A 23,804-nucleotide genomic window follows, 5' to 3' on the forward strand; every position below is an offset into this window, starting at 1 on the left:
GACCGCTGACGAACCCAGACTTGCTCTTGAATCAGAGAGAGTTGCGATTCTTGCTCAAAGACCACTTGACTTTGAAAGACTGCTAGTGCCCCATATTCTGAGAAAGTAAGAGAGCGCGAGGCTGTGATTAGTTCAGCCTTGGTCGTGTTCTAGCCCTTGATCTCGACGTGCTGCTCTGCAGTCTTTCCCTGGAGCTCAATCCAGCGCTCATTGCCGTTCTCTCCTTCATCCTCTTCCAGATCACGCTCGGCTTTCTTCATGCCGGTGACAAAGGCGCTCTTGGAGAACAAAAAGTCGACCTGCTCCAGGGTCTTGCCGCCCGTCTCTGGACACAGGAAGAAGACGAATACGACGGCCACGAGGTTGCCGCTGAGGACCCACAGCCAGAACTTCCAGCCGACGTTGGTCAGGCCGATGGGGCCCGCGAAGACGGTGATGAAGGTCATCAGCCACTCGCCGAACCCGGTGAATGCGCCGCCGACGTGTCGATACTCGAGCGGCGCGATCTCGGAGCAGTACAGCCACACGCAACCCTGCCAGGCATATCCAAACACGAACAGGAAGGCGAAGATGATCCCGATCCCCGCCCATTGGATGGACTGTGTCGCGGGCACAGCTTGGAGGACCGTAATGATGAGCATCGGGACGGACATGACGCAGGCTCCGTACAGAAGAACGGATCGCCGTCCGACCTTCTCAATCGTGAAGTAGAGCGGCACACAGCCCAGCGCAAAGCAAATGTTGAGAATACCCGCGAGCAGGCTGACTAGGGATGGGGCGGCGCCCACTCGGCTGAGAATAACAGAGCCTGTATATCGACCGGAGTTAGCTTGATGACCAGCGGCTTGAGAGGAACGGTACAGTACTCCAATAGGCAAGCAGCGAAGAACCCATCCATTCTCGGATCATCGGAAGCCAAAAACAGATGCATAGCCGTCTGATGATCTTCATAGGCGTGTGGTCGATGATGCCGCTCGTCGTGAAGGCCTTCCAGTGTAGACTTGACTTTGCCTCCTCTTCTGCTTCGATGGCGATGAGAATCTCACGCTTGATCCTCTGGACTTGTTCCGAGTCGATAGGGGCGTCGTTCAACCGCTCCAGCGCGTCGTCGCCTTCCGTGTGGCGGTTCTTCGCATAGTAGTATCTCGGTGTATCCGGTAGGAAAAGCATGCACAGTCCCGCAACGAGCGCAAAAATACATTGAAAAGCAATGGGAACTCTCCAGCTCCATTGGCCATTGGACTTGATACAGCCGTAGTCAATCCAATATGCTATTGGCACCCCGCTAATAAGCACTGTAGGACGCTGTTAGCATGTATGGATGTTTTGTGGATGACCACAACTCACTTATGGCATTGAATGCATTTGCTGGACCACGATCCCCTATTTCGACGCCCGTCTCGGCCAGGTAGGTGGGGACAGCACTGGAGATGCAGCCGATAGCAAAGCCAGTGATGATCCGCCCAACGGTGAGCTGTGCCACAGAGTTGGCAGTGGCTTGGATGATGGAACCGACGACGGCGGCGGCATTACCCAAGAGAATCGTGCCTCTCCGACCAATTTTGAACGCGAAGGTGGCCACGATCAGACAGGTGATACACGCTGACAGCGAGTAGGAGCTGGAAATCCATGGTATGACCCATTCTCCGGTAGGATTGCCGATTGCATTCAGGAATGGCTTGTGCAAGACCACGCCACCAAGCACGCCAGCATCATGCCCCATACATCATGAAGGAAGTTCCGCGAATGAACTTCATCAACCAGGAGAGGCTCCGACCTCGGAGGTTGATTAGTACTCCCATCTTTGTGGTCCAAGAAGTATGCAAAAAGAAGGTGGTTCCACGACAGCCAGTTGAAGAATGGCGGGTGTCGAAGAGGACTGGAATCCAAAGTGGCTGATCTCGCCAGCATTATTATACTCCAAGCAAGAGCCGTGTCAACCCAGCAGAGTCAAACATATCCACAAGGTTAAAGGCTCATCTCCGCAGCATTGATGGAATTCCGCCGATCTGGTGAGGGACCACGGGTATACACCTTCAATAGCCTACACGAGATTCGAGTAGCCAGAAAACAGACGTGACTGGGCATCATTGCCCCACGTTGGAGAAAAGTCCCTACCTCCTGCCTGTTACTGGAGATAATGTCAGGGTTTCTGGCAGTGGATATGGATAGCATTTTGATAACAAATGTGCATCATGGCATGCGGAGCCTCACGCATTTTGTGCACATGATAAACGAGGCCACCAGGCTAAGGGCGTTGCGGGCCGAGCGATTCTCAAGGACCCTCTTCCCTCGTCAAGTGTCCCCTCAGCCATTCACCATTGCGCCTAGGGGTATAGTGTGATGCCGCAGCTCGGGGCAAGTGTCGAACTGGATGGTGGATTGGCGTCGAGAAAATATGGAGGAGACAATAGCATTCTTCACTGCCGTCGAGGTAAATCGCGCCATGGTGGACCCCGCACAAGCGGACAAGCGGACATGTGGACAAGGGCCTGCCGAGGAGCTTTACGCGGTCGTTGATTTCTGAGCTCCCCGAGTCGGAAGACCTTGACAACGTTTTGTTCCAAACCTAGCTTTCTGTAAGGGATCAGCGGAGAGATATCCGACGGGAACATTGAGTAGCAAGCATGGCATCCGAAGAGAAGGACCAGATCCGACAACTGGTTTGGCCACGCCTGCGAGAGGTTGCCATTCCCGACTCACGCTTTCACTATGACTTCTCCAGCTTCATAGCAGACTTTCAAGGCTCTGGGGCTGCAACAGAAAGACTGGTTTCCCTGCGCTGTTATGCTGATGCTCGAGTCATCTTCATCACCCCGGACAATTGCTTGGAGCAACTTCGCCTCCGAGCTCTGGAAGATGGGAAAAAGGTATTGGTGACAACCTACGCCATCAGACGCGGGTTTTGGCTGCTTGATCCCGCAGTGATCGTGACGCCCGAAGCAAGGAAACTCGCCTGCCTCTTGGATGCCATGGAACGCCCTGGCCTCGGAAGGGCCTTGAGCCTCGCAGAAATCCAGCAGCTAGGCCTCCAGGTGGATGTGATGGTGACGGGTACAGGAGCCATCAATCATTCAGGCATCCGATTTGGGAAAGGGCATGGGTTTTTTGACCTTGAATGGGGTATGTTGACCACCATCAAGGCTGTCAGCTTCTCTATTCCCAGCATCGCCGTCGTACACGATTGCCAGGTGTTGGGGGAGGAGCTGAGACCCGAAGTCTTCGACACAGTGTGCGATTATATTGTCACACCAACCACGATCATTGATATTGCTAAAGCGGGCGTCGTGCCGAAGAAACCAACGTGTGGGATTTTATGGGATAGGTTGCAACCTGGAATGCTGGAAGACATCCCGCCCCTGGAGGAATTGCGACAGATTCAAGGGCGAGAATGACCTTCTGCTGCGACATTTGCCCAACTCCGTTGACCACCCCTACGGATTGTCCTTGACGGTTCGGTTCGATATCAACCGGTACGGTCTCGCCCGTACCGCTCGTCAGGAATCGAATCGAAACGACAGGAATCGACACATGTAGCAAGAGTTGGTCGGTACTAAAAGAGCACAACTCACATTTCGGCCGGCAGTCTTGTGTCCGGCATTGGAACGAGATTTGAGGAAATCTTTCTCGCACTTCTTGGTAGACCAGGGTTTTTGGTAGATTAATTTTCATGCTTCCATATTACTGTACGCAGAGCGCCAATCCCATTGACAATGCACCTCAAGCCGTGACCAGTGTGGATCGGAGATTCCACTGGACCATCTTTACTTGTGTGGATTTGCCGTAATGAGTGCATTGTCTGGGCAAAGAAACAAGTGGCTTGGTTAGCTGAGACTTCCTTTGCCACTCAAGCGACACAAGTGACGCACCTCTCGAGACCTTAGTCAGATATCTTGTTTCGCCGCAAGCCACATTCTCTTGAGTTGCGTTCACCAATGGGTGCGTGTCAATGACCTCTCTCCAAATCGGGTAATTCGCAAAGACTGCCGCCCAAAATTGACTGGATGTGGAAATAGTTCGTTCACAAGAGCTTTACTGCCTAGGAGACGTAGCCGCGAGATAGATAATGGTTGGATACTTCCCTTCAGACTCTCTGCAGTCTATAGGTATGTTTTCGTTCGGTCCAATAGAAGCTGGGATATTGCCCGTCTCCCGTTCCGCATCTGGGGCCTCGTGGATTTCCTTGACAAAGAGACTGGATGCAGCTTGATTAGCAAGAATGTGATTATTCAAGTTTTGCGTCTTGCATCCGTTCAAACAGAAAACGCGAGGTCGACAGGCTGACCGCGTGTTCATCATGACGGTATAAAAGAGGGCGCACGGCCTTGTCTCTCACCCACTCCACGCAGTGCAATAATCCTGATTGTCCAGTCAAATCACAACTCGAAAGCAAATCAACATGGGTATCGACTTTACAGTCTTCAAAGGTTCCGAATCTGGTGAGATAGTGGAGGCCAGGGGTCACCGTGAGGTCGGCCCGACGCAAGCCCTGGTTGCGCTGTCGCACTGTGGGGTCTGTGGCACTGATTCTCATTATCGGCATGCCAGCCAAGGATTGGGCCATGAAGGAGTCGGTGTCATCAAAGAGGTTGGTAGTCTGGTTGAGAAGCTCTCTGACCTGAGGGTCGGTGACCGTGTTGGGATGGGATGGCTGCAAAGGACGTGCGGGTATTGCAAATTCTGCCTCACTGGTGAGTGACTCGTTATCCCACGCCTGATTCTTCGCTTGCGATCTGTTCAACGAAAGAGAGGCCTGAGACTAAGATTAAGTCCAGGTAGGCAGTTCAAGTGTCAAAACAGCGAACAGTTTGGGACCGCCAACTTGGACCAAGGTTGCTTTGGTACAGGTGTCGCCTGGGATGTCAGCACACTGTTCAAGATTCCAGACGAGATCTCTTCCGAGTCTGCAGGGCCTTTGATGTGTGGTGGTGCTAGTAAGTTTACCGATCTTACAGCTTCGCCTGTCCCCTTTTGGCGAAATCGCCGCTAACCAATATGTTGAATAGCTGTCTGGGGCCCGCTTTACGAGCACGGCTTCAAAGCAGGTGATCGCATCGGCATCATAGGAATTGGTGGACTCGGACACCTGGCTATTCAGTTTGCATCGAAAATGGGAATGGAGGCTGTTGTCTTCTCCGGAACCGAGTCGAAGAAGGAAGAAGCGTTACAATTCGGGGCAAGAGAGTTTTACGGCACCAGGGGAGTCACAAAGTTTGAGGGAATCGAGCCCGTCGACTGCCTCTTGATCACAACTTCGGTTCTACCTGATCTCTCACTGTAAGTTGCAACGCCGGGCAGTTGGAATTCGAGAAGGCTTACCCGCATAGATACCTGCCTGTATTGGCGCCGTTTGCGAAGATCTTCCCACTTACCATCAGTGGGGACAGCATTCCGGTCCCGGCCTTGCCATTCGTAATTTACGGCTACTCGATAATTGGATCTGGGGGAGCTCATGCACAGTCTGTGAAAGCGATGTTGAGATTCGCAGCGGAACATTCAATCAAACCAGTCATCGAGAAGTTCCCGATGACCCAAAAAGGCGTGATAGATGCCATGAAGAAGCTGGATGAAGGCAGCGTGAGATATCGTGGGGTCCTTGTTGTGTAAGAAAGGACAGGATTCTCGGAACAGAAATGCATGAGCCATTCGAAACGCGGTGGGATGATGTCTGAGGAGGCAAGAGTGAATTGTCAAATGACAGAATGACCACCTGACGCGTCGTCTACGAGGCAGACGCGTCGCGCTTACATAGGTCATATCGACACTAAAAGTACTCGACGTACCGGGGTTCGAGTGTCATTCCTATGTGATTTCACACCTATACTCTCAAAACCTGAACGAAGGCGGTTCCCGCAATCCTCTGGTGCGGAGATTCAGATAAATTTCCCGAAGCTGCTGCATCCACATCCATCATGCAATGACGGCTCCGAAACCGTGGCTGGCAGAACTAACGCTAAACAAGTTGCATCGATTGGCAACAGCACTGGGCACACCATGCTCCGGAACAAAGCTTGCACGTATAGAAGCTATCCGTGATGCCACGTCGAGGACCAGCAGCGCTCCCGGTACGAGTCTTCTAAGTATAGATATGGGCATCAGGAATCTGGCTTTTGCACATCTCACAGTCCCGGTCGAAGAGATCACGCAACCGCTTCAGCATATATGGTACAGCAGGCCGACACTGCAAGCATGGCGTCGCATAGCAGTCACAGAGTCTTTGCATGCCACCACAAATAGCTACCCGGGATCGGCGTTTGACAAATCGACGTCTGCAGAAAGCGGACTAGCTGGAGCAGCCAAAGAATCATTCGAGCCCATTCACTACGCCAGGCACGCGTACGATCTTGTCAAATACATGTTACACACTTACAAACCCAATCATATCTTGATTGAGAGACAGAGATTTCGTTCCGGCAGCCAATCTGCGGTTCAAGAATGGACCCTTAGGGTCGGTGTTTTTGAGGGCATGCTGTATTCTGTTCTGCGGACTTTGATCGAGGAGCACAAGCTGCAGCTAAGCATAGAGCCAATGCAGCCTCCACGTGTCAATCGGTACTGGCTCGAGGGACGCCAGGGGCTGCTGGGCTCGAAAGAGAACAAGCTGGTTGGTCGCGAGGTAAAAAAGGCAAAAATTGATCTTGTTGGACAACTGCTCGGAGGTGGTAGCTCTGATATTTGTGTCGGAAGCGCTGCTCAGCAGACAGCATCTGATTTCGTATCGCGCGTCAACCAGGCTTCCACGCGCAGGCGAGCTGATATACCGAATATATCGAAGCTAGATGATTTGGCCGACTCACTCTTGCAGGGATTGGCATGGATCCAATGGCAAAACAACCGAAGACGCATCGAAACTCTGGGGCGAGATGCCATCGATATGGCGTCTGGAGCCTTGTTGTGAGCCTCTTTACCGTCGTGACCTGGGAAATGACAGCAGTGTTGCTTTCGTTCTTGCCCTATCGCTCCAATCTCTGTTCTTTGGACATTTTCTGGGCACAGCGATAATCACTGGTGGCTGCTTCTAAAGCCATCACGGCAACTGCTCCCTGAGATGTCTCGCTACAGCTCGTTGCTGTACGACCAGTCTCAAATCAGGTCACTGATATCTCGTATTTCTGTGTCCTTGCCTCCCAGAGTCAATACCACTATCCGAGATGGCAATTGAGACAGCCTCGCCGCGTGAGAAAGGTGCAATCGACCGAGGGGGGCTCGAATTTGGATCGGTCTGCACCACCTCCTACGTCCATCTCCAATTCTACCCGGCTGTATGTTCTGATTGAGGAGAAAGCTCGAAGCAAGTCAGAGGTAGCGCAGCACTGATGAGCAATCAACGGAAGTGAGGGTGCTGGACGATACGCTCGAACAGTCAAGGAGGCGTGGAATATTGAAATCGGCGTGTCTGTACGACTCGGATAGGAATGGAACAGGGCGGGTTGCTGTGGACGCCCATGGAGTGGAGTGGACGAAGCTGATGGTCCAAAACAACAATGTAACTGTTACACACAAGGATCCAAATCGTCGGTTCAAGACCAAAGATCGAACGGATGTCGACGTCGGACGTGGTTTCAAGAGATGGAGAGTCGTACCAGATCTGGTGAAGCAAACTGTGAGGTCCCGTCGACACAGCGGAGCGGAATGAGAAGGTGCAACTGTCTGTCTACCATTTTCTCATATATCCCTAGAGCTCCGCTGCATTCTCACCAGCGCCATCCTCTTGTGCTAGGACACTGATTGCATCTCGTTCAGTTTTTCCTGTCCCAACTGACCGAATCTTCAATCATGCACCACGTTTTCTCTCTCGTAGCTATCCCTTTCTTTTCCGCTGTCACCTTGGCCTCGCCCCATCCACAAGCGATCACCACACCCTGCGTTGAGACAAACAATGATACCGGAGCAAGCGACACCGTCGTCACTGTGGCCAGCACTCTGACCGCAACCGTCATCGCATCCGGGACAGCCACTTCGAGCTCAAGCACTACTACCGCTGGTCCGTTGACCACTCCAACCTCGTGGCTCACCGTCACTGCTTCTCGAATTGCCTCTCCAATTCACCTACTGCCCATGAATGCTGCCGGCTATCGTTTCTACCTTGGAGGAACCACCGTGTCATACTGTCCAACCGATGTAGAAGAAGTTGGAGGGTGTCCACCGGGAAACGAGACGGTGCTCTCTCCGTGCGCGATGGTGAGGTGACTCTGTCGACAGTGGGAGGCTTCACTGACAACAGGCAGGGCGCACTCGTGCCTGGAGGTCAATATTTATATGTTACGGCTAATGGCGAGGTCGGTTACACCCAAGCACATTCAATTTCGATGCCTCCAGGAGCAATCCAGTGTCCTTTCACATACTCCAAGGCCCCAGGGGCGACGATTGGACGTCTGGATTTGAGGACATTCGGGGCCTCGGGCCTGATGGCATGTCCTACATATGGCGGAACGTGGCAAGTGTTTGCAAACCTGGTCCGTCCTCCTCCTCCACGGCTCAATCCACAGTTTGAGTCATTGTAATAAGCTGATCAATTATTACAGAAGAACATCACAGCACCTCAAGGTAATGTATCCCAGTGCCTTGGGTTCGATCCTTTGGCTCTTGATATCCCTAACATTGGAGCGTGGCAATACACATAAAGTCATGGAAGTGGTGGCTATACACCGGCTAGGGGAACTCGCGAATCTGCCCAACGCCTTCACGATTCGGAACAGATCGGGGGTTTCGCTGAGGGCACCGGATGATTTCGCGCCACTGTGTTGATAATAGCAGAGAACAAGGAAAACCAGGACGAACCTCGGCACTTCGAGAGCTCGGGTGGAATGATGGCGCCGCATCACATGTGCGTCTTGCTTGCTCTTGGGTTTGGCAATATGGGAGCAGATCTTGGCTGTATGCGCAGTAACGGGCATCTTATCGCTTTCAGGAAGAAAGACTGCAAAAATCTGAACAAGATCCTCATACCATAAGGGCAACAGAGGGACAGATAGACGGCCGGAGCAAAGGGAAAAAACAAAGGCACATCGCAGAGGGTGACGCCTTTACCCCACACACGGCGAATTGATTTTGTCGTCGACTGATTCTTGTAGCTGATCTTACCCACATCCCCCGGCTCCGTGGGCTCGTCTGGCCTCATTCCTGGGCTTCGGTGGATGGGCGGAACCCACTGGAACCTCAGTGATTGGGCTACCTGGCGAGGGAGCTGTCAACGGGCACATCTCCTCCCGGACAAGTCGTCGACAGTGTGCCTCTAACGGTTTCGGGCATTGCGTTGCTCTGACGTATAGTATTATATCAACCTCCCCCCAGCTCCCTTGCCTCGGTGCCCGCCTCTGACCAACTCAATTTCTCTTCTTGCTTTCATTCTCCCCGAAGAGACCCTATACATCAGTCAAGATGGCCAGCATCGAAACCATCAACGAAGGAGTTGCCATCAATGGCACCGTCAAGGACTCGTACCGCAAGATCCTGACTCCCGAAGCCACCGCTTTCCTCGCCCTCCTCCACCGGACCTTCAACGGCACCCGCAAAGCTCTGCTCCAGCGACGAGTGATCCGTCAACAGGAGCTTGACAAGGGCAATTTGCCAGATTTCCTCCCAGAGACCAAGCACATTCGCGACAATGACGCCTGGAAAGGCGCTCCTCCGGCTCCCGGCCTTATCGATCGCCGGGTCGAGATCACCGGACCAACGGATCGGAAAATGGTCGTCAATGCTTTGAACAGCAACGTGTGGACTTACATGGCAGACTTTGAAGGTGACATATTCAACGAATCCCTGCTGAGATACGCAGCTGCTGACTGGGGTGTGCCTGCACAGACGCCCAAGCGCCCACCTGGGACAACCAGGTCTCCGGACAAGTGAACCTCTACGATGCCATTCGGAGGCAGATTGACTTCAAGCAAGGCGAGAAAGAGTACAAACTGCGTACCGACCGGTCCGTGACGCTGATTGCGAGGCCTCGTGGCTGGCATTTGGAAGAGAAGCATTTCACCGTCGATGGCGAGCCCATCTCTGGTTCCTTGTTCGACTTCGGCCTGTACTTTTTCCACAATGCCTTCGAGCTGGTCAAGCGTGGCACCGGGCCGTACTACTATCTTCCGAAGATGGAGTCTCATCTTGAAGCGAGACTCTGGAATGATGTCTTCAACCTGTCTCAAGACTACATCGGTATGCGGCGGGGCACGATCCGAGGAACGGTGTTGATTGAGACAATCACCGCCGCCTTCGAAATGGACGAGATCATCTACGAGCTCCGTGATCATTCGGCTGGTCTGAACTGCGGCCGCTGGGACTATATCTTCTCGGTGATCAAGAAATTCCGCCAGAACCCCAACTTTGTCCTCCCAGATCGCTCCGCTGTCACCATGACGGTGCCCTTCATGGACGCCTACGTCCGTCTGCTTATCAAGACCTGCCATCGCCGTGGCGTCCACGCCATGGGTGGAATGGCCGCTCAGATTCCCATCAAGGACAACCCGGAGGCCAACGACAAGGCCATGGAGAACGTCCGCCAGGACAAGCTTCGCGAAGTCCGGGCCGGCCACGACGGGACCTGGGTTGCTCACCCTGCCTTGGCATCGATTGCTTCTGATGTGTTCAACAAAGAAATGCCTACCCCCAACCAACTCTTCAAGCGCCGTGAAGACGTCTATGTCACCAAGAACGACCTTCTGAACATGAACATGCCTGGAACCATAACAGAAGATGGCATTCGCAAGAACCTCAATATTGGTCTCGGGTATATGGAGGGCTGGCTTCGCGGCGTTGGCTGTGTGCCGATCAACTACCTTATGGAAGATGCTGCCACGGCCGAAGTCTCACGGTCGCAATTGTGGCAGTGGGTCAAGCACGGTGTCAAGACCGCCGAGGGCCAGACTGTCGACAAGGCTTACGCCCTTCGACTGCTCAGGGAGCAGGCGGAGGAACTGGCGTCCAAGGCGCCCAAGGGTAACAAGTATCAGCTTGCGGCCCGATATTTCGAGACTCAAGTGACTGGCGAAGATTATGCTGACTTCTTGACGAGGTATGTTCCCTTTCTCTTTCTAGCTTCCGTGTTGTATAGCCATGACTAACACCCTTGTTCCTAGTCTCCTGTACAACGAGATCACCACTGTGGGATCATCACAGCCTGTCGCCAAACTGTAAGCTGTGTGATGATTAGACAGCAAAAAGACAGGAGTTGGATAGGACACTCAGCGTGGCACAGAGAAAGCAAGGAAGGAGTGAAATGTGCATCGACTCGACCTAGCTTTGGCATGGGGCGATTGAGAGAAGCGGACAGTGTACACAAATCAACGCAGAACGAAAAGGGTCGGATTTCCTTGCTGCGCCACCGAGCCAGTCAAATGTAATGCCTTTAGGCAGTATGCAAATAGTTTATGTGAAAAGGACGAGCAATGAATTTTTTTTAATGTGAATATACAGCATTGGGGACTCGGTCTGCTCCAAGAGGTAGTTCTCTCCCTGATGGCCACGATGATGGACATGTCACTCCACCAAGACATGTTTCTCGCCGCAAGATGACCCGAAGTTTCGTTTGCCTGGCTCTGGCCCCTCACCATGGGTTCAGCCATCGGCACCATACACCGGCGCCCCGAACCACTTTTCTCCAAAAGCTGGAGGAAGTTGGGTCACTCGAGGGCAGTACACAATAGCCTCTGGCGGCAGGAACACCGTTCCTATATTCTCGAGGAATTGAGTTGCTTGAAATAAAAGATATCTGTGAGTCAAAAAGTTTGACCCTAAATCTCCACAGGATCCGTCAAGAACGAGTCGGAAGGAAGCATCTTTTCGCCCTGCTACAGACCAGTCCGACAGGAGTACACCAGAAACAAGAGTAGGATACACCGTTGGAAAGGGACTCGAGCGTTCGACGACAACACATTGTTCGTGGTTCAAGATGAAGATTCTCATCACAGGCGCAGGCGGCTTCTTGGGCCAATTCCTCGCCCGCGAACTGCTCTCCAACCCAGACCACAAGGTCGTTCTCACAGATATCATCGATGTGCCTGTGCCCAAAGGGGCCAAGAACCCACACAACGCAACCTGCGTCAAAGCAGACTTGCTGAAAGACCGCAGCGTGGTCACTCCGGACCTGGACGCGGCATACATCTTCCATGGCATCATGTCGGCCGGTTCGGAAGCCAACTACGATCTGGGCATGAGTGTCAACCTAGAATGTACGAGACTGCTCCTCGAGACCATCCGAAAAGTTCGCCCCGGGCTGAGGGTCATTTACTCGTCCAGCGGCGCCGTCTATGGCCGGCCTCTCCCAGAGGTGATCACGGAAGACGTGCTCCCGACGCCAGAAGGCTCCTACGGTGCCGCCAAGTTCATGTGCGAAGTCCTCATCAACGATATGACCCGACGAGGCTACATTGATGCATTCGTCATCCGATTTCCCACCATTACCGTCCGACCGGGAAAGCCAGCCCCGGCGGCGTCTGCGTTCATCTCCGGGATCATTCGCGAGCCCTTGGCGGGCAAGGAATGTATTTTGCCTGTCAAAGACAGAGCGTTCCCGAGCCACGTGTGCTCGCCCAAGACATTGATCCACAATCTTGTCTACACACTCACCCTCCCCTCGGACGCTCTGCCGAGTCACAAGCGTGTTGTCAACGCGCCAGGGCACGTGGTCACGATCCAAGACATGCTAGACGCGCTGGCCAAGGTCGGCGGCGAGGACAAACTACAGTACGTGAAGGAGGAACATGACGAGCCGATCGCGAAGATCCTGTACACGTGGGCGGTCAAGTACGACAACTCATTAGCGTATAAGCTGGGGATGAAGAAGCCGGATAGTTTCGAACAGTCAGTGCGGGAGTATATTGAGTACATGAAGGAGCAAGAACAGTTGTCCTAGGGCACGAAGGGCAGAGGAGGGTTCCGGGGTTGAAATGGACAGGACGACTGCGGGAGGAGAACCAGCAGGGCTTGGAAAGTGGTAGTTGAACATATGCACATTGTGTGTGTAGAAAAGTACCCGTCACCTCTCAACCCTCTCTCTATCCACAATACACAGTATGCCGATTCTTCTGTTCTCAGGATAATCCAAGTCCCAACGCCGTCGAATTTTCTTCTGCATGACCCTCACTGGCCCTCTGTCCATGTTTGTCTCGTCTCTGAGCAGCTAAAAACAAGGTGGACAGTCAACCGGCTCGGTTGCCACCATATGGATCCTATCGTGAACAACCATGGTAAATAATAATATTCGCCCTTCTTCCGTGTCGGTGTCTAAGCCGGTCTTGGCCGATCAAACCGCCTCTCTGTGAGCTACTGTAAGTGCGTGCGACATGGGAATCTCCGTGTCCTTCTGGGAAGGCAAGGAGAAGGGACGTCGTTCGACCATGTGGCTTTCCGGTCTCCCTGGCTGTGTGAGCTGTGGGATATCATGGAAAAAGAAACCAATATAGAAATGCATGCCTGGTAATAATTACTCCGCTACCTTGGTACAAACATACTGTAACTAATCCACCATCAAATGCCCCTCGCCCGCCAATATCATTAGCCCTGTTGATTGCTCGCCCCGCATGCGGAGAAAACGCCGAAACGACAAGACATCATTGTTCCATCATTGGGAAAATTGATGGGTGGGAATTGAGCCTGAACTGTTTCGTTTTGTTCTGTTCTCGCTGCCGTACGGCATGTTGCCGAACTGACTATCAGTGAACCTGGTGGAAAAGAAACCGAAATCTAATTCCCAAACCCGCGTGGGTTGATTGAGCCTCCGGAATCATATACATAATTAGGGCGTGGTGGGAAAGCGCTTTTCGGCAATTGAAGAGGGAGAGCGAATCAACACAAGAGCCTTTGCCATCTCAAGAGAACAGACTTGCTTCATTTCCTTTCTTTCTCCTGGCCTCATTCCACTTCTGCCATTGCTGCTCCTATTCAAGAGTCGTCTCCTTGCTACGAATCAAGATCCTCTCGGGGAAGCATAGGGAAGCACACACACCACTGCCCTGAAAGCAAACCGTGTGAACGACGTTTACTTCTATCAGACCTCCCCTGCGCTGAGACAGACGAGATACAAGTCACAAGCGAGTCACACCCTCCTCTCTGCCCCTTCCTCCGTCGCACATCACATCTTCACACGAGAGAATGCCAGACCTCTCACAAAACATCTCGGTGCGCATCCTCAAGGCGGCCGAGGTCGGACGGTATGGCGTCCCCGGCGTGGTCTGCTATAACCTCGAGGCCATCATCGCATGCCGCAAGGCAGCCGAGGCCAAGAACTCGCCCTGCCAGATCCTGCTGTTCCCCTGGGCGCAAGAGTACGCGTACGACAACATGGTGAATCTGGCCGCGGATGTGTGCCGGAGCGCCAAGGTGCCCATGTCACTGCACCTGGACCACGCCCAGAGCGAGGAGGCCATCAAGCGGGCGGCCCAGACGGGCAAGTTCGACAGCATCATGGTCGACATGTCGCACTACGAAAAGGAGGAGAACCTCGCCCGCACGACCGAGCTGGTCAAATACTGCCACGACCTGGGCATCGCCACCGAGGCCGAGCCCGGCCGGATCAACGGCGGCGAGGCCGGCGTGCAGGACACGGGCGACCTCGAGGGCATCCTGACCACCCCGGAAGAGGCGCTGCAGTTCATCAACACGGGCATCGACTTCCTGGCCCCGGCCATCGGCAATGTGCACGGGCCGTACCACGGCGTCGAGAACATCAAGCTGGACTTTCCGCGCCTGGCCTCCATCCAAGAAGCCTCGCGTGGCAAGGTCACGCTCGTCATGCACGGCACCAACGAGTTCACCGCCGACATCTTCAAGCAGTGCGTCGACGCCGGCATGACCCGCTTGAACGTGAACCAGATCGTCCTGTGGAAGTACGAGGAATACGCCCGCCAGAAGGCCGGCCGGACCCCGCTAACCGAGTTCATGGAGGACGGCACCAAGTTGATCCAGGAGAGGATCGAATGGATGATGGATGCCGTGGGGAGCACTGGTAAAGCAGGAGACGTGAAAATATGAGAGCCGACAGGTAGAGGGGAGTGGCTGTGGATCGATGTCGGCGAAGGTGGCCAGATGAACACGCGATTCCGATAACTCAGTATAACAAGGTCGAAATGCTCGATGTTCTGGTAATATGGTCAGGATGAGAACACGCATCTCCGCTTTCATCAAGTCCATCGTGTGATCATTCAAATGCATTTGGATCGGATCAATTCTATGATATCATCATGGCAGGGGGTATTTAGCCCTTTGATCTGATATGGAATCGGTGAAAAATGCTTCTCGCTTCGAAGTCTTTCCAAACGGACAGCTGTGCCGGACCTTGTCTTCCTCATTTCGGTGTCAGCCTACATATATTTCACTTCGATTCTGCTCCAAGAGTCTCCTTCGTCGCGGCTTGTGTCGCATTCTTGCTCTGCGCCTCTTCGTCACTGGTTTTCTTCTCATCCTTTTTGACATCTGTGTCATCATCCTGTAACGTGATCACCTTCGCATCCTTTTCCTCGTCGCTGTCACCCAAACTGAATGGGTCGTTTTCCGCAACAGGACTCGGGTCGATACTCTGTAGGGGCTGCCATTTGCTCGATTTTGTGGTCGACGCCGCGGTGGGCTTTGGCGAGGCGTTGTACATGTCCCTGATCTCCTCCGGTGGACCGTCCTGGAAGGACACCTTACGATTCGTGCCCGGCGACGGTCGACGATCTGGACCTTGGATACCGGCGGACCGGAAAAGATTTGGGTTAGCCAGTGGCCGGCTTGATGTACGGGGCGGAGCGTCGCCATCGCGGAGCTCCAGTTTTGAAAAGTCATCACCGATTGGTTGCATATCAGCATCGTATCGTTGGAGGTCTGCACTGCGGCGCATCTCGGCACTTCGGCGGCCTGCGAATGGCGATTGTGCTGTTGGCCGGGCAGGGAGAGGCGGTTGACCTTGTGTGAACTCTGCGTCATCGTCATCGCCATCTATCTTCTTCTTGAATGCGCTGATCCAGCTGTTCACTGTCTTCTGCGTTTCCACGAAGCCCTTCCGGATATTGTCACGGATCTCGGGCAGATCGTCTGTTACACATCATGTAAGAACGCGACGAAATTGCGGATGATAAGAGACTAACCATCAATAAAACTGCGCCACGGTACGTCGTCAGGGTTCGGGCTTGCGCCTGGTCGACCAACCCTTGATCCTTGCAAGTTTTCGTTGTATCTTCCTCCAGAATCACGACGCCTTGGTTGCTGCCTGTCAAATCCGGGACCGCCATTGTATTCTTGAGCCAGCTGTCTAGCATAGAGCTCGTCTGCTTCCAGTTGGCTAAGCTTCCTAGTGGTGGGAGATTGTTGCCGGGCGGGACGAGGTGGTTTGGCCGGAGGTAACGGTTCTGGCTCTCGCTGAGATTCAGGGTCTGTCATTCCAAGGAGAGCATTAAATGCAGGTTCGATCTCGCCTCTGCTCGCAGTGAGAACTGCTCGGATGACGCTGATCTCAATCGTAGGAAAGGCTTCTTTCAACGTGAGCTCTGCCTGTTCTCGTGGAGACATCGGTCGCGGGGGTTTTGGCGGAGCAACGTCGTCTTTGGGAGGAGGTTTAGGCTGCGAATGCAACTCTGTCTTGGGTGCTGGAGTCGTCTCAATCGTTCCAGTCTCTTGGTCACTGTCGAAATCCAGGGGCCGAGCAGTGGTTGGGGATTCTGGGGGTCCGTCGGACGGTTTCAGTGGTGAGACGGGCGACGGCTGCGCAGTGTTAGGGATAGATTGCACAAAGAAGCAATAGAGGGCATGTTTCTTACAGGGTTGTTGCTGGACATGCTGACGGTCGAATTGAGTCTTCTGCGGGTGTGATTTTAGACGGGACTTCTCATGAAGCAAAGAGTGAATGTATTATCTCAAGACCTGAGACGACACATGTCTCCGGTAGCTGGCGTGGGGTCGGAATTGTGCCTGCCTTGTGATGCTTGTGCTGGTCACTTGGCGGTGGCTGCGATGACGTTGTGTGGCGTCATTCCCATTTGGTGTCAAAGTTCATTTGTGGCGGTGCAGACATCAGTTCTCAACCACGGCCCTTCTTTGTCGCCTATCCACCCTCCATCGCCAGCTGGTGAGGAGGCAGAGATGATCTGTCGGGGAGTTGCCACAGGTTACGACCGCTCCAGCTCGTCAACATCATGTCAGATCTTGACTTGTCCTTCATCCCGGCCCTGTACACCCCGCCAGCGCTTCTACCCATCTCCAGACACCGAGCCAGTCTGCTCTACACCATTGAAACACACCAGGTCACGGTGCTAGTGGGTCAGACAGGCAGTGGGAAAACGACTCAACTGCCTCAGTACCTGGAACAGGCAGGATGGTGCTCCAATGGGAAATGCATAGCGGTAACGCAGGTCGGTACGTCGAGCCTTAAAGTCCCAAAGCATGCTGACCATGGTCTGTAGCCCAGGAGAGTGGCCGTCACCACCGTGGCCTCGCGCGTCGCCGAAGAGATGAGATGCCAAGTTGGTGAACAGGTTGGCTACTCAATTCGCTTCGAAGATGCCACGTCCGCCAAAACCAGAATCAAATTTCTCACCGACGGTATGCTGTTACGAGAAGCCTTGATTGATCCATTATTCACCAGATATTCCGTCATCGTGATCGATGAAGCTCACGAACGGTCACTCAGCTCTGACATCCTGCTTGGCCTACTGAAAAAGGTGAAGAAGCGACGGCCAGAATTGAGAATCATTGTCAGCAGCGCAACGCTCGAAGCGGAACGGTTTGCAGATTTCTTTAGGGATCATGACGCTCCTGACAGTGAGCAAAAATGTCGAATCGTCAGCATCGAAGGCCGAACATATCCCGTGGATGTTCTCTATCTCGATCAACCGACGGACGATTATCTGGAGAAGGCCGTACAGACAGCCTTTTCAATACACCAACAGGAGCCGCCTGGCGATATTCTTGTGTTCTTAACAGGCAGAGAAGAAATCGAAAGAGCTATGCAAAAGCTGTCGGAGTTAGCATCAACGCTATCCTCACAGGCACAAAGTCTCCAGCCTCTCCCTTTGTATGCAGGCCTCAGCACAGAAGACCAAATGTACGTCTTCTCCGAAGCGGCGGAGAATACCCGTAAAGTCATCCTTGCTACGAATATCGCAGAAGCCTCCGTCACTATCTCAGGCATTGTGTATGTTGTTGATTGCGGATTTGTAAAACTCCGCGCGTTCAACCCAACCACAAACATCGAGACCTTGACCCCTTTTCCAACGTCGAAAGCCTCCGCTACCCAACGAGCTGGCCGCGCAGGACGGACCCGACCAGGAAAATGTTTTCGCCTCTATACACAGCAATCTTATATGACGCTTCCAGCAACAACCACCCCAGAGATCCAACGGTCCAATCTTGCCCCCGTGGTCCTCCAATTGAAAGCACTTGGAATTGACAACATTGTGCGTTTTGACTTCCTCTCACCGCCGCCCTCGCAGCTCCTTATTCGCGCATTTGATCTACTCTATTCGCTAGGCGCGGTGGACGACTATGCAAAGCTTACTTCACCATTGGGAACACGCATGGCCGAGCTTAGTGCTATCCCACCCATGATGGCCAAATGCCTCCTTGCTTCCTCCTCGCCACAATTCGACTGTCAGAACGAGATGCTCACTCTCGCAGCGATGACGTCGTTACAAGGAAACGTGTGGTTTCATCACAGCGGAGAGAAAAAGGCAATGGACTTGTCAAGACGGAAATTTGCTGCTGAGGAGGGCGACCAACTCACGCTATTGAATGTTTATCGGGCGTTTGTGACGAAAGGGAAAAAGGAGGCGAGATGGTGCCATGAGCACCATCTGAATTTCAAGTCGATGCAAAGAGCCGTGAGCATCAGGAATCAACTGAGGAGGTATCTTGAGAGGTTGAACGTCAAAGTGGACAACTCACAGGCTGCCACGTCTATCAGCACCCAAGAAAAGGACAAGGCCGGCAACATCTTGAAGTGTCTAGTGACAGGCTACTTCTCGCAGGCCGCAAAAATGCAGCCTGACGGGACGTTCAAATCCGTGTCGGGAAACGTCACCATGTACCCACATCCCACATCTCTCCTGTTCAACCGGAAAGCGGAGTATGTGGTGTTTCACGAGGTGCTGGAAACCGGCGAGAAAGTATATATCAAGGACATTTCGAAGGTAGAGAAGGCCTGGCTCGTGGAGTTTGGAGGAGGGTATTACAATCTCAAGAGTTAGCTGTCTTTCAAAAGCGGGCTGGCGGTGGACAAAGACATGTCTTCAACGGCAAATTGGTCAAATAAATAACTTGCTTACTGATGTCAGGGTCACTGAATTATGGAACTCATATTTCTATTACGCCCAACACCTGACCACTAATTGATATGTTCCAACCGGCTGTTTTTGGTTGTTATATTGCGGTCTTGCAGTACCTCCGACATCATCTCTCATGGGTATCAAAGTTCGTCAACAGCTATGGTCTCGTTATTCGGACTCATAATCCAGAATCAGCTCCCTCTGCGTGAATTCCATCGCTTCAGCCTCCGTGGCCAGACCCCTTTCCTTGCGTTTCTTCAGCCGGGCTGGCCCCTCCTTGCAGACGTCGCACGCAAAATGACACTCCGCGGAGCCACTCTTGTCTCCGAAATATTGAGAGACCAGTGTATGGCGACAGCAGTCGGTGTTTTCGCAGAATTCGACAATGCTGCGGAGCGACTCGAACCTCGACTCGGACTTGGCCTGGCTTTTGTCCTTGGCTGCCTCACATTTGGCGCGATATTCGCAACGCTCTTTGTCTTCGCGAGTGTACATAATGATGCTTGATGCTGCTTTGTTGTCGCGTCCGGCACGTCCTGATTCTTGTGTGAACGATTCCATGCCCCTCGGCAGGCCGTAGTGGATCACGAAGCGGATAGTGGGAACGTCGATACCCATGCCAAAAGCTGTTGTGGCACAGATGATGTTGAACGAGCTGGTCATACTTTGGTTGTCGTCGACTCCTAAGAGATGAGGGTCCGAAGTGGCATATCTGATGAATGTCCTCTGCACTCTCTCCCGCGTTTGCGTGTCTAAACCGGCATGGTAAGCGCTGGCTCGGATCTCCGCGGCGGTCAGCTTCGCAGCAAGAAAGTCTGCTGTGGCACGCAGCGGAACATATATAATGCCAGTGATTGGAGGTACAACGGCGGTTGGAAGCTGCTCTTTTCGATGTCTGAGCTGCATTAGCCGTCTCTGATACATGAAATTCAGCTTTGACAAAAGGTATGGAAACATGTCACCGTCTTCGTCCACTGGGTTCGACTCTGAGAAGTATTGGATCTCATAGTGAATGTTTGGTCGCGCGGTAGAAGTGGAGAAACATTTGGTCTTGTCAATATCAAAACCAAGATATCTGAAAATGTCATTTCGCACTTGTTTTGTCGCAGTCGCCGTTACTGCTATCATGGGCACGGTGGGACAGGTGAGGTTGGTCTTCAGCCATACTAGCTCTTTATAGCACGGTCGGAAATCGTGGCCCCATTCGCTGATACAATGAGCCTCGTCCACGGCAATGCGCACCAGCTGACCCTGGCGGTGGATTTTGATGATGAGTTTCCGAAACCGGTCCTGTGCGCAAAGTTCGGGGGTGACATAGAGAAGCTTGGTTGTTGGATGTCCGCAAAGGAGGTCTGCCTCGATGCGGACCTTTTCAGCATATTCAGTCTTGCCATTGATACGCTCGACGGCAATGCCCAAAGACTTGGCGGCTTGAACCTGGTTGTCCATCAACGCCAGGAGGGGTGAAATGACAACAGTAACTCCAAGTGACACGACAGCTGGAAGCTGGTAGCACAGTGATTTGCCGAAGGATGTAGCTGCGCAGAGAAATACATCATGTCCGGCAATAACAGCGGTGATGATCTCTTCCTGCAGGGGTCGGAACGAGGCCTTGCCAAAGACGCGTCGCAGGGTAAAGCGCAAATCTGTAATACTGGCCGCTCGTCTCAATGGTGCTCGTGGCATATCTCCCTCAAGGAGTACTCGGCGATGATATTAAGAGATTCTTAGCGCGTAAGACACGCCCGGTGACGCTGGTGCCGTGAACAATGCAGGAGAAATCGACACGTCAAAAGCAGGTGGCAGCATAGATATGGCGCTTCATAATCGAACGGTCCACAGTAGTTTTGCGCGTCATCACGTGGATGCAATAATACGGCGGAGTACTCTGTACAAATTTCAGTCCTTCACTTTCTCTGTCTTTGATATCAACGCCACATCTTTGGATACAGCTATTTCTCCTACTATGACGGCTGACTTGGCTCCAGGAGCTGCTGGTGGCCCTCTGCTGCCATCAAGTCTCCTTAACGCAGGGACCATCTGGAATGCTCTTCTACTGGTTAAGTATATATATAGGGCATCAAGCTGAGCCGGCAAACGCGCGATGTCATTGCTTCCTGCTCAGAATGCCTTTCCTTGGACAGCCTGGTGGCCCGAAAGGCGGTGATCATACCCCCTAAGGAGATGTGAAGGTATTGTTCTCGCCTGAGGGGGATAGACAGAAAGAAAACAGACCTGGTGACTTACTGCACTGAAAGTGTGGACACTGCAGCTCCACCTGGATTGCAATTCTTACAGACGTTCTGGATGTGATCAGTATCATGCGCATTTGGGTGTAGCTTCAGACTGTCTCGTCCTGATGCCTGTGATATGTATGCACCCTGCGAGCCTCCTCTACGTCTCTTATTGTGCCCCGATAGCTCAAGTTCGGATTGGCTCGCACAATCATCTCTTTTCGGTTTAGTCAACAGCCACGAACCCGCAAGGCGAACCAGGCGTTTTCGCCATCAGACGACCTGCCCTCAATGCCAAAGCCTATTATTTTCTGGATGCATTCTCAATGCCAATGAGGGCCGCCAGGACAGATTTCATTTGTGAGACAGGTATAGGGCCGACCAGTGTTTCCTACTGACGAATGCTGCCTGACCCTACTTCTTCGTTCTCGCAAAATGCTCCAGTTCCTCACAAGTGCATCAACTGTACACTGACGACCTCAGTATCTGTCTTCCAAGCTCTCACTATTACCAACACATCGAGACACTGACCCATCCTTTACCCTAAGCCGAACCCAACCCTCAGCGCATACTCTATGGTTGGGATTGCAAGAGCTCGTGGTTGTGGAACCTGCAGGAAGCGGAAGATAGCGGTAAACCTAGCGATTTCCCAGTATCGATGAGAAGGGCACCGCTAATATTAACCACTAACAGTGCGGGCTGGAACGGCCTTCTTGTGCTCAGTGCATTAAATCGAAAAGAACATGCACGGGGTACCGAAAATACCCCATTTTCATCCCTCATCAGCCACCGAAGGGCGACGATTCGAAGCAACCGCCGCAGGAAGAGTCCACTCCCGATTCGACAGTACGCCCCCATGGCAGTCATCAAAACCATTTAGATTTAAATGGAATGGCAAGCTCCTCATCATCGAGTGGCATTCGTCTCGACCCAGTCAAATCTCTTATTCGGATAGGAGCACAAGTCAACGCCAACCCAGCTCTTCGACAACGTCTCTTGGGTCTGTACCTAGATAACCATCTGTCAAAGAACATACTTGGCCCTATGCAGCAACGAGTATGGCTGATACAAATCCCCAAACTTCCTGATCTCACTCCCGCGTTGGAGGTTTCAATGATGGCATTGGCCGTTGCTAAGCTAGGCGAAGTCTATCATGATGACGGGCTTATTCACGAGAGCCTGAAGCTTTACCGTGAGGCTCTGCACGAAGTCCAATTAGCCCTGTGGGATCCAGACATGATGCTCCATGAACAGACTCTTACTGCCTGTGTGGCGCTGGGCATGTATGAGATGAGTCAGTGTCCGAATCAGTCAAAACATGGATATATCAGCCATACACTTGGTTGCCAAAGGCTGGTGCAACTTCGTGGTGCAGAGGCACATATGGATGGGCTGGGACATTCGGTCTTTGTACATTTCAGGATTCAAGGCGTGAGTCACCTGTGACATGGCCTAAGTGACAAGCAGCTGACCACAGTCAGATTCTATATTCTCTAGACCTGGGCGAGCCTTCCTTCTTGGGGCAGCCGCTGTGGCAAGAGGTACCCTGGCAGATCAGACCGAAAACACCCTACGATCGGATCTACGACTTCCTCGCCAGTGCACCAGAGCTCCGTAAACAGGGCGAGATGCTGGAGCACTTGAACCCTTGTGGCAAGTTGCAGCTCGCAACGGAGATGATTTCGAAATGCTGGAAGCTGGATGCCGAATTGCAATCTGTCTATGATTGCCTGGAGAAGAACCATCATGGACCATTATATTGGCCAGAGCTAGCCAGAGACAAAAGTCTCGACCTTGAATCGAAGGATGGCATGTTGTTTCCGGTGGCATTCCATTTTCCCAATCTCTCTATCGCCAACACCGTCATCATTTATTGGGGAGTGCAGGCAATACTGTGGCAGGGTCTGTGGCAGCTCTATCAAGTTCTGGCCGAAGTTCACGCGAAGTCTGAGGAGGCTGGGGGCTTCGCACAAAGTGACGTGGGCGGTGACACCAGATCTCCTACCTCTACGCTCGGCAACTGCCTACACTTTCCACCATTGGAACATCGGGCTGACTTCGCTGCACCCTGCCGCAACGTATTCCAGTCTGCTGAATACTGCTTGCAAGACAATATGCTCGATCAAGGGCCAAAATGCATTGCTGCCCCGTTGAGGATGGCGATAGAAACGCTGCAGCCGTTCCCCCAGTACAGGCGAGAGGTCGCTTGGGGAGAGCGGGCTGTGAAGAAAGTGCAACAGCGATCCCTGCGTCTACTTATCTACTACCATCCCAGAAGATAGGTATACGGCTAAATGATATCTTCAAGCCACTCCTTTCCTTTTGGGCCACCTGTGAC

General features: G+C 52.8%; 11 protein-coding genes across 11 annotated transcripts; 8 read left to right on the forward strand and 3 right to left on the reverse strand.

Annotated features, from left to right (window-relative positions):
* Positions 1–149: 149 nt before the first annotated feature.
* Positions 150–1,723, reverse strand: AYL99_08712 (hypothetical protein; the record flags this gene model as incomplete). The annotated part of the gene is made up of 3 exons (XM_018840220.1): positions 150–808; positions 867–1,295; positions 1,348–1,723. The coding sequence occupies 3 exons, from the start codon at positions 1,721–1,723 to the stop codon at positions 150–152; spliced, it is 1,464 nt and encodes a 487-aa protein (XP_018689967.1).
* Positions 1,724–2,627: 904 nt separating this feature from the next.
* Positions 2,628–3,395, forward strand: AYL99_08713 (hypothetical protein; the record flags this gene model as incomplete). The annotated part of the gene is made up of 1 exon (XM_018840221.1): positions 2,628–3,395. One exon carries the CDS (start codon positions 2,628–2,630, stop codon positions 3,393–3,395), a length of 768 nt encoding a protein of 255 aa, XP_018689968.1.
* Positions 3,396–4,399: 1,004 nt separating this feature from the next.
* Positions 4,400–5,607, forward strand: AYL99_08714 (hypothetical protein; the record flags this gene model as incomplete). Its single annotated transcript, XM_018840222.1, has 4 exons — positions 4,400–4,691; positions 4,776–4,934; positions 5,007–5,277; positions 5,328–5,607. 4 exons carry the CDS (start codon positions 4,400–4,402, stop codon positions 5,605–5,607), a joined length of 1,002 nt encoding a protein of 333 aa, XP_018689969.1.
* A 481-nt stretch (positions 5,608–6,088) lies between these two features.
* On the forward strand, positions 6,089–6,898 carry AYL99_08715 (hypothetical protein; the record flags this gene model as incomplete). Its single annotated transcript, XM_018840223.1, has 1 exon — positions 6,089–6,898. One exon carries the CDS (start codon positions 6,089–6,091, stop codon positions 6,896–6,898), a length of 810 nt encoding a protein of 269 aa, XP_018689970.1.
* Positions 6,899–9,381: 2,483 nt separating this feature from the next.
* AYL99_08716 (malate synthase, glyoxysomal) lies at positions 9,382–11,133 on the forward strand (the record flags this gene model as incomplete). Its single annotated transcript, XM_018840224.1, has 3 exons — positions 9,382–9,742; positions 9,805–11,011; positions 11,076–11,133. The coding sequence occupies 3 exons, from the start codon at positions 9,382–9,384 to the stop codon at positions 11,131–11,133; spliced, it is 1,626 nt and encodes a 541-aa protein (XP_018689971.1).
* Positions 11,134–11,887: 754 nt separating this feature from the next.
* AYL99_08717 (hypothetical protein) lies at positions 11,888–12,850 on the forward strand (the record flags this gene model as incomplete). Its single annotated transcript, XM_018840225.1, has 1 exon — positions 11,888–12,850. One exon carries the CDS (start codon positions 11,888–11,890, stop codon positions 12,848–12,850), a length of 963 nt encoding a protein of 320 aa, XP_018689972.1.
* A 1,238-nt stretch (positions 12,851–14,088) lies between these two features.
* Positions 14,089–14,967, forward strand: AYL99_08718 (hypothetical protein; the record flags this gene model as incomplete). The annotated part of the gene is made up of 1 exon (XM_018840226.1): positions 14,089–14,967. The coding sequence occupies one exon, from the start codon at positions 14,089–14,091 to the stop codon at positions 14,965–14,967; it is 879 nt and encodes a 292-aa protein (XP_018689973.1).
* Positions 14,968–15,307: 340 nt separating this feature from the next.
* On the reverse strand, positions 15,308–16,748 carry AYL99_08719 (hypothetical protein; the record flags this gene model as incomplete). The annotated part of the gene is made up of 3 exons (XM_018840227.1): positions 15,308–16,008; positions 16,062–16,674; positions 16,731–16,748. 3 exons carry the CDS (start codon positions 16,746–16,748, stop codon positions 15,308–15,310), a joined length of 1,332 nt encoding a protein of 443 aa, XP_018689974.1.
* Positions 16,749–17,105: 357 nt separating this feature from the next.
* On the forward strand, positions 17,106–19,154 carry AYL99_08720 (hypothetical protein; the record flags this gene model as incomplete). The annotated part of the gene is made up of 2 exons (XM_018840228.1): positions 17,106–17,321; positions 17,373–19,154. 2 exons carry the CDS (start codon positions 17,106–17,108, stop codon positions 19,152–19,154), a joined length of 1,998 nt encoding a protein of 665 aa, XP_018689975.1.
* A 246-nt stretch (positions 19,155–19,400) lies between these two features.
* Positions 19,401–20,918, reverse strand: AYL99_08721 (hypothetical protein; the record flags this gene model as incomplete). Its single annotated transcript, XM_018840229.1, has 1 exon — positions 19,401–20,918. The coding sequence occupies one exon, from the start codon at positions 20,916–20,918 to the stop codon at positions 19,401–19,403; it is 1,518 nt and encodes a 505-aa protein (XP_018689976.1).
* A 1,664-nt stretch (positions 20,919–22,582) lies between these two features.
* AYL99_08722 (hypothetical protein) lies at positions 22,583–23,748 on the forward strand (the record flags this gene model as incomplete). Its single annotated transcript, XM_018840230.1, has 2 exons — positions 22,583–22,897; positions 22,948–23,748. 2 exons carry the CDS (start codon positions 22,583–22,585, stop codon positions 23,746–23,748), a joined length of 1,116 nt encoding a protein of 371 aa, XP_018689977.1.
* Positions 23,749–23,804: the final 56 nt, after the last annotated feature.

Source organism: Fonsecaea erecta, assembly GCF_001651985.1.
Source record: "Fonsecaea erecta strain CBS 125763 chromosome Unknown Scaff8, whole genome shotgun sequence".
Taxonomy (NCBI): Eukaryota; Fungi; Ascomycota; class Eurotiomycetes; order Chaetothyriales; family Herpotrichiellaceae; genus Fonsecaea; species Fonsecaea erecta.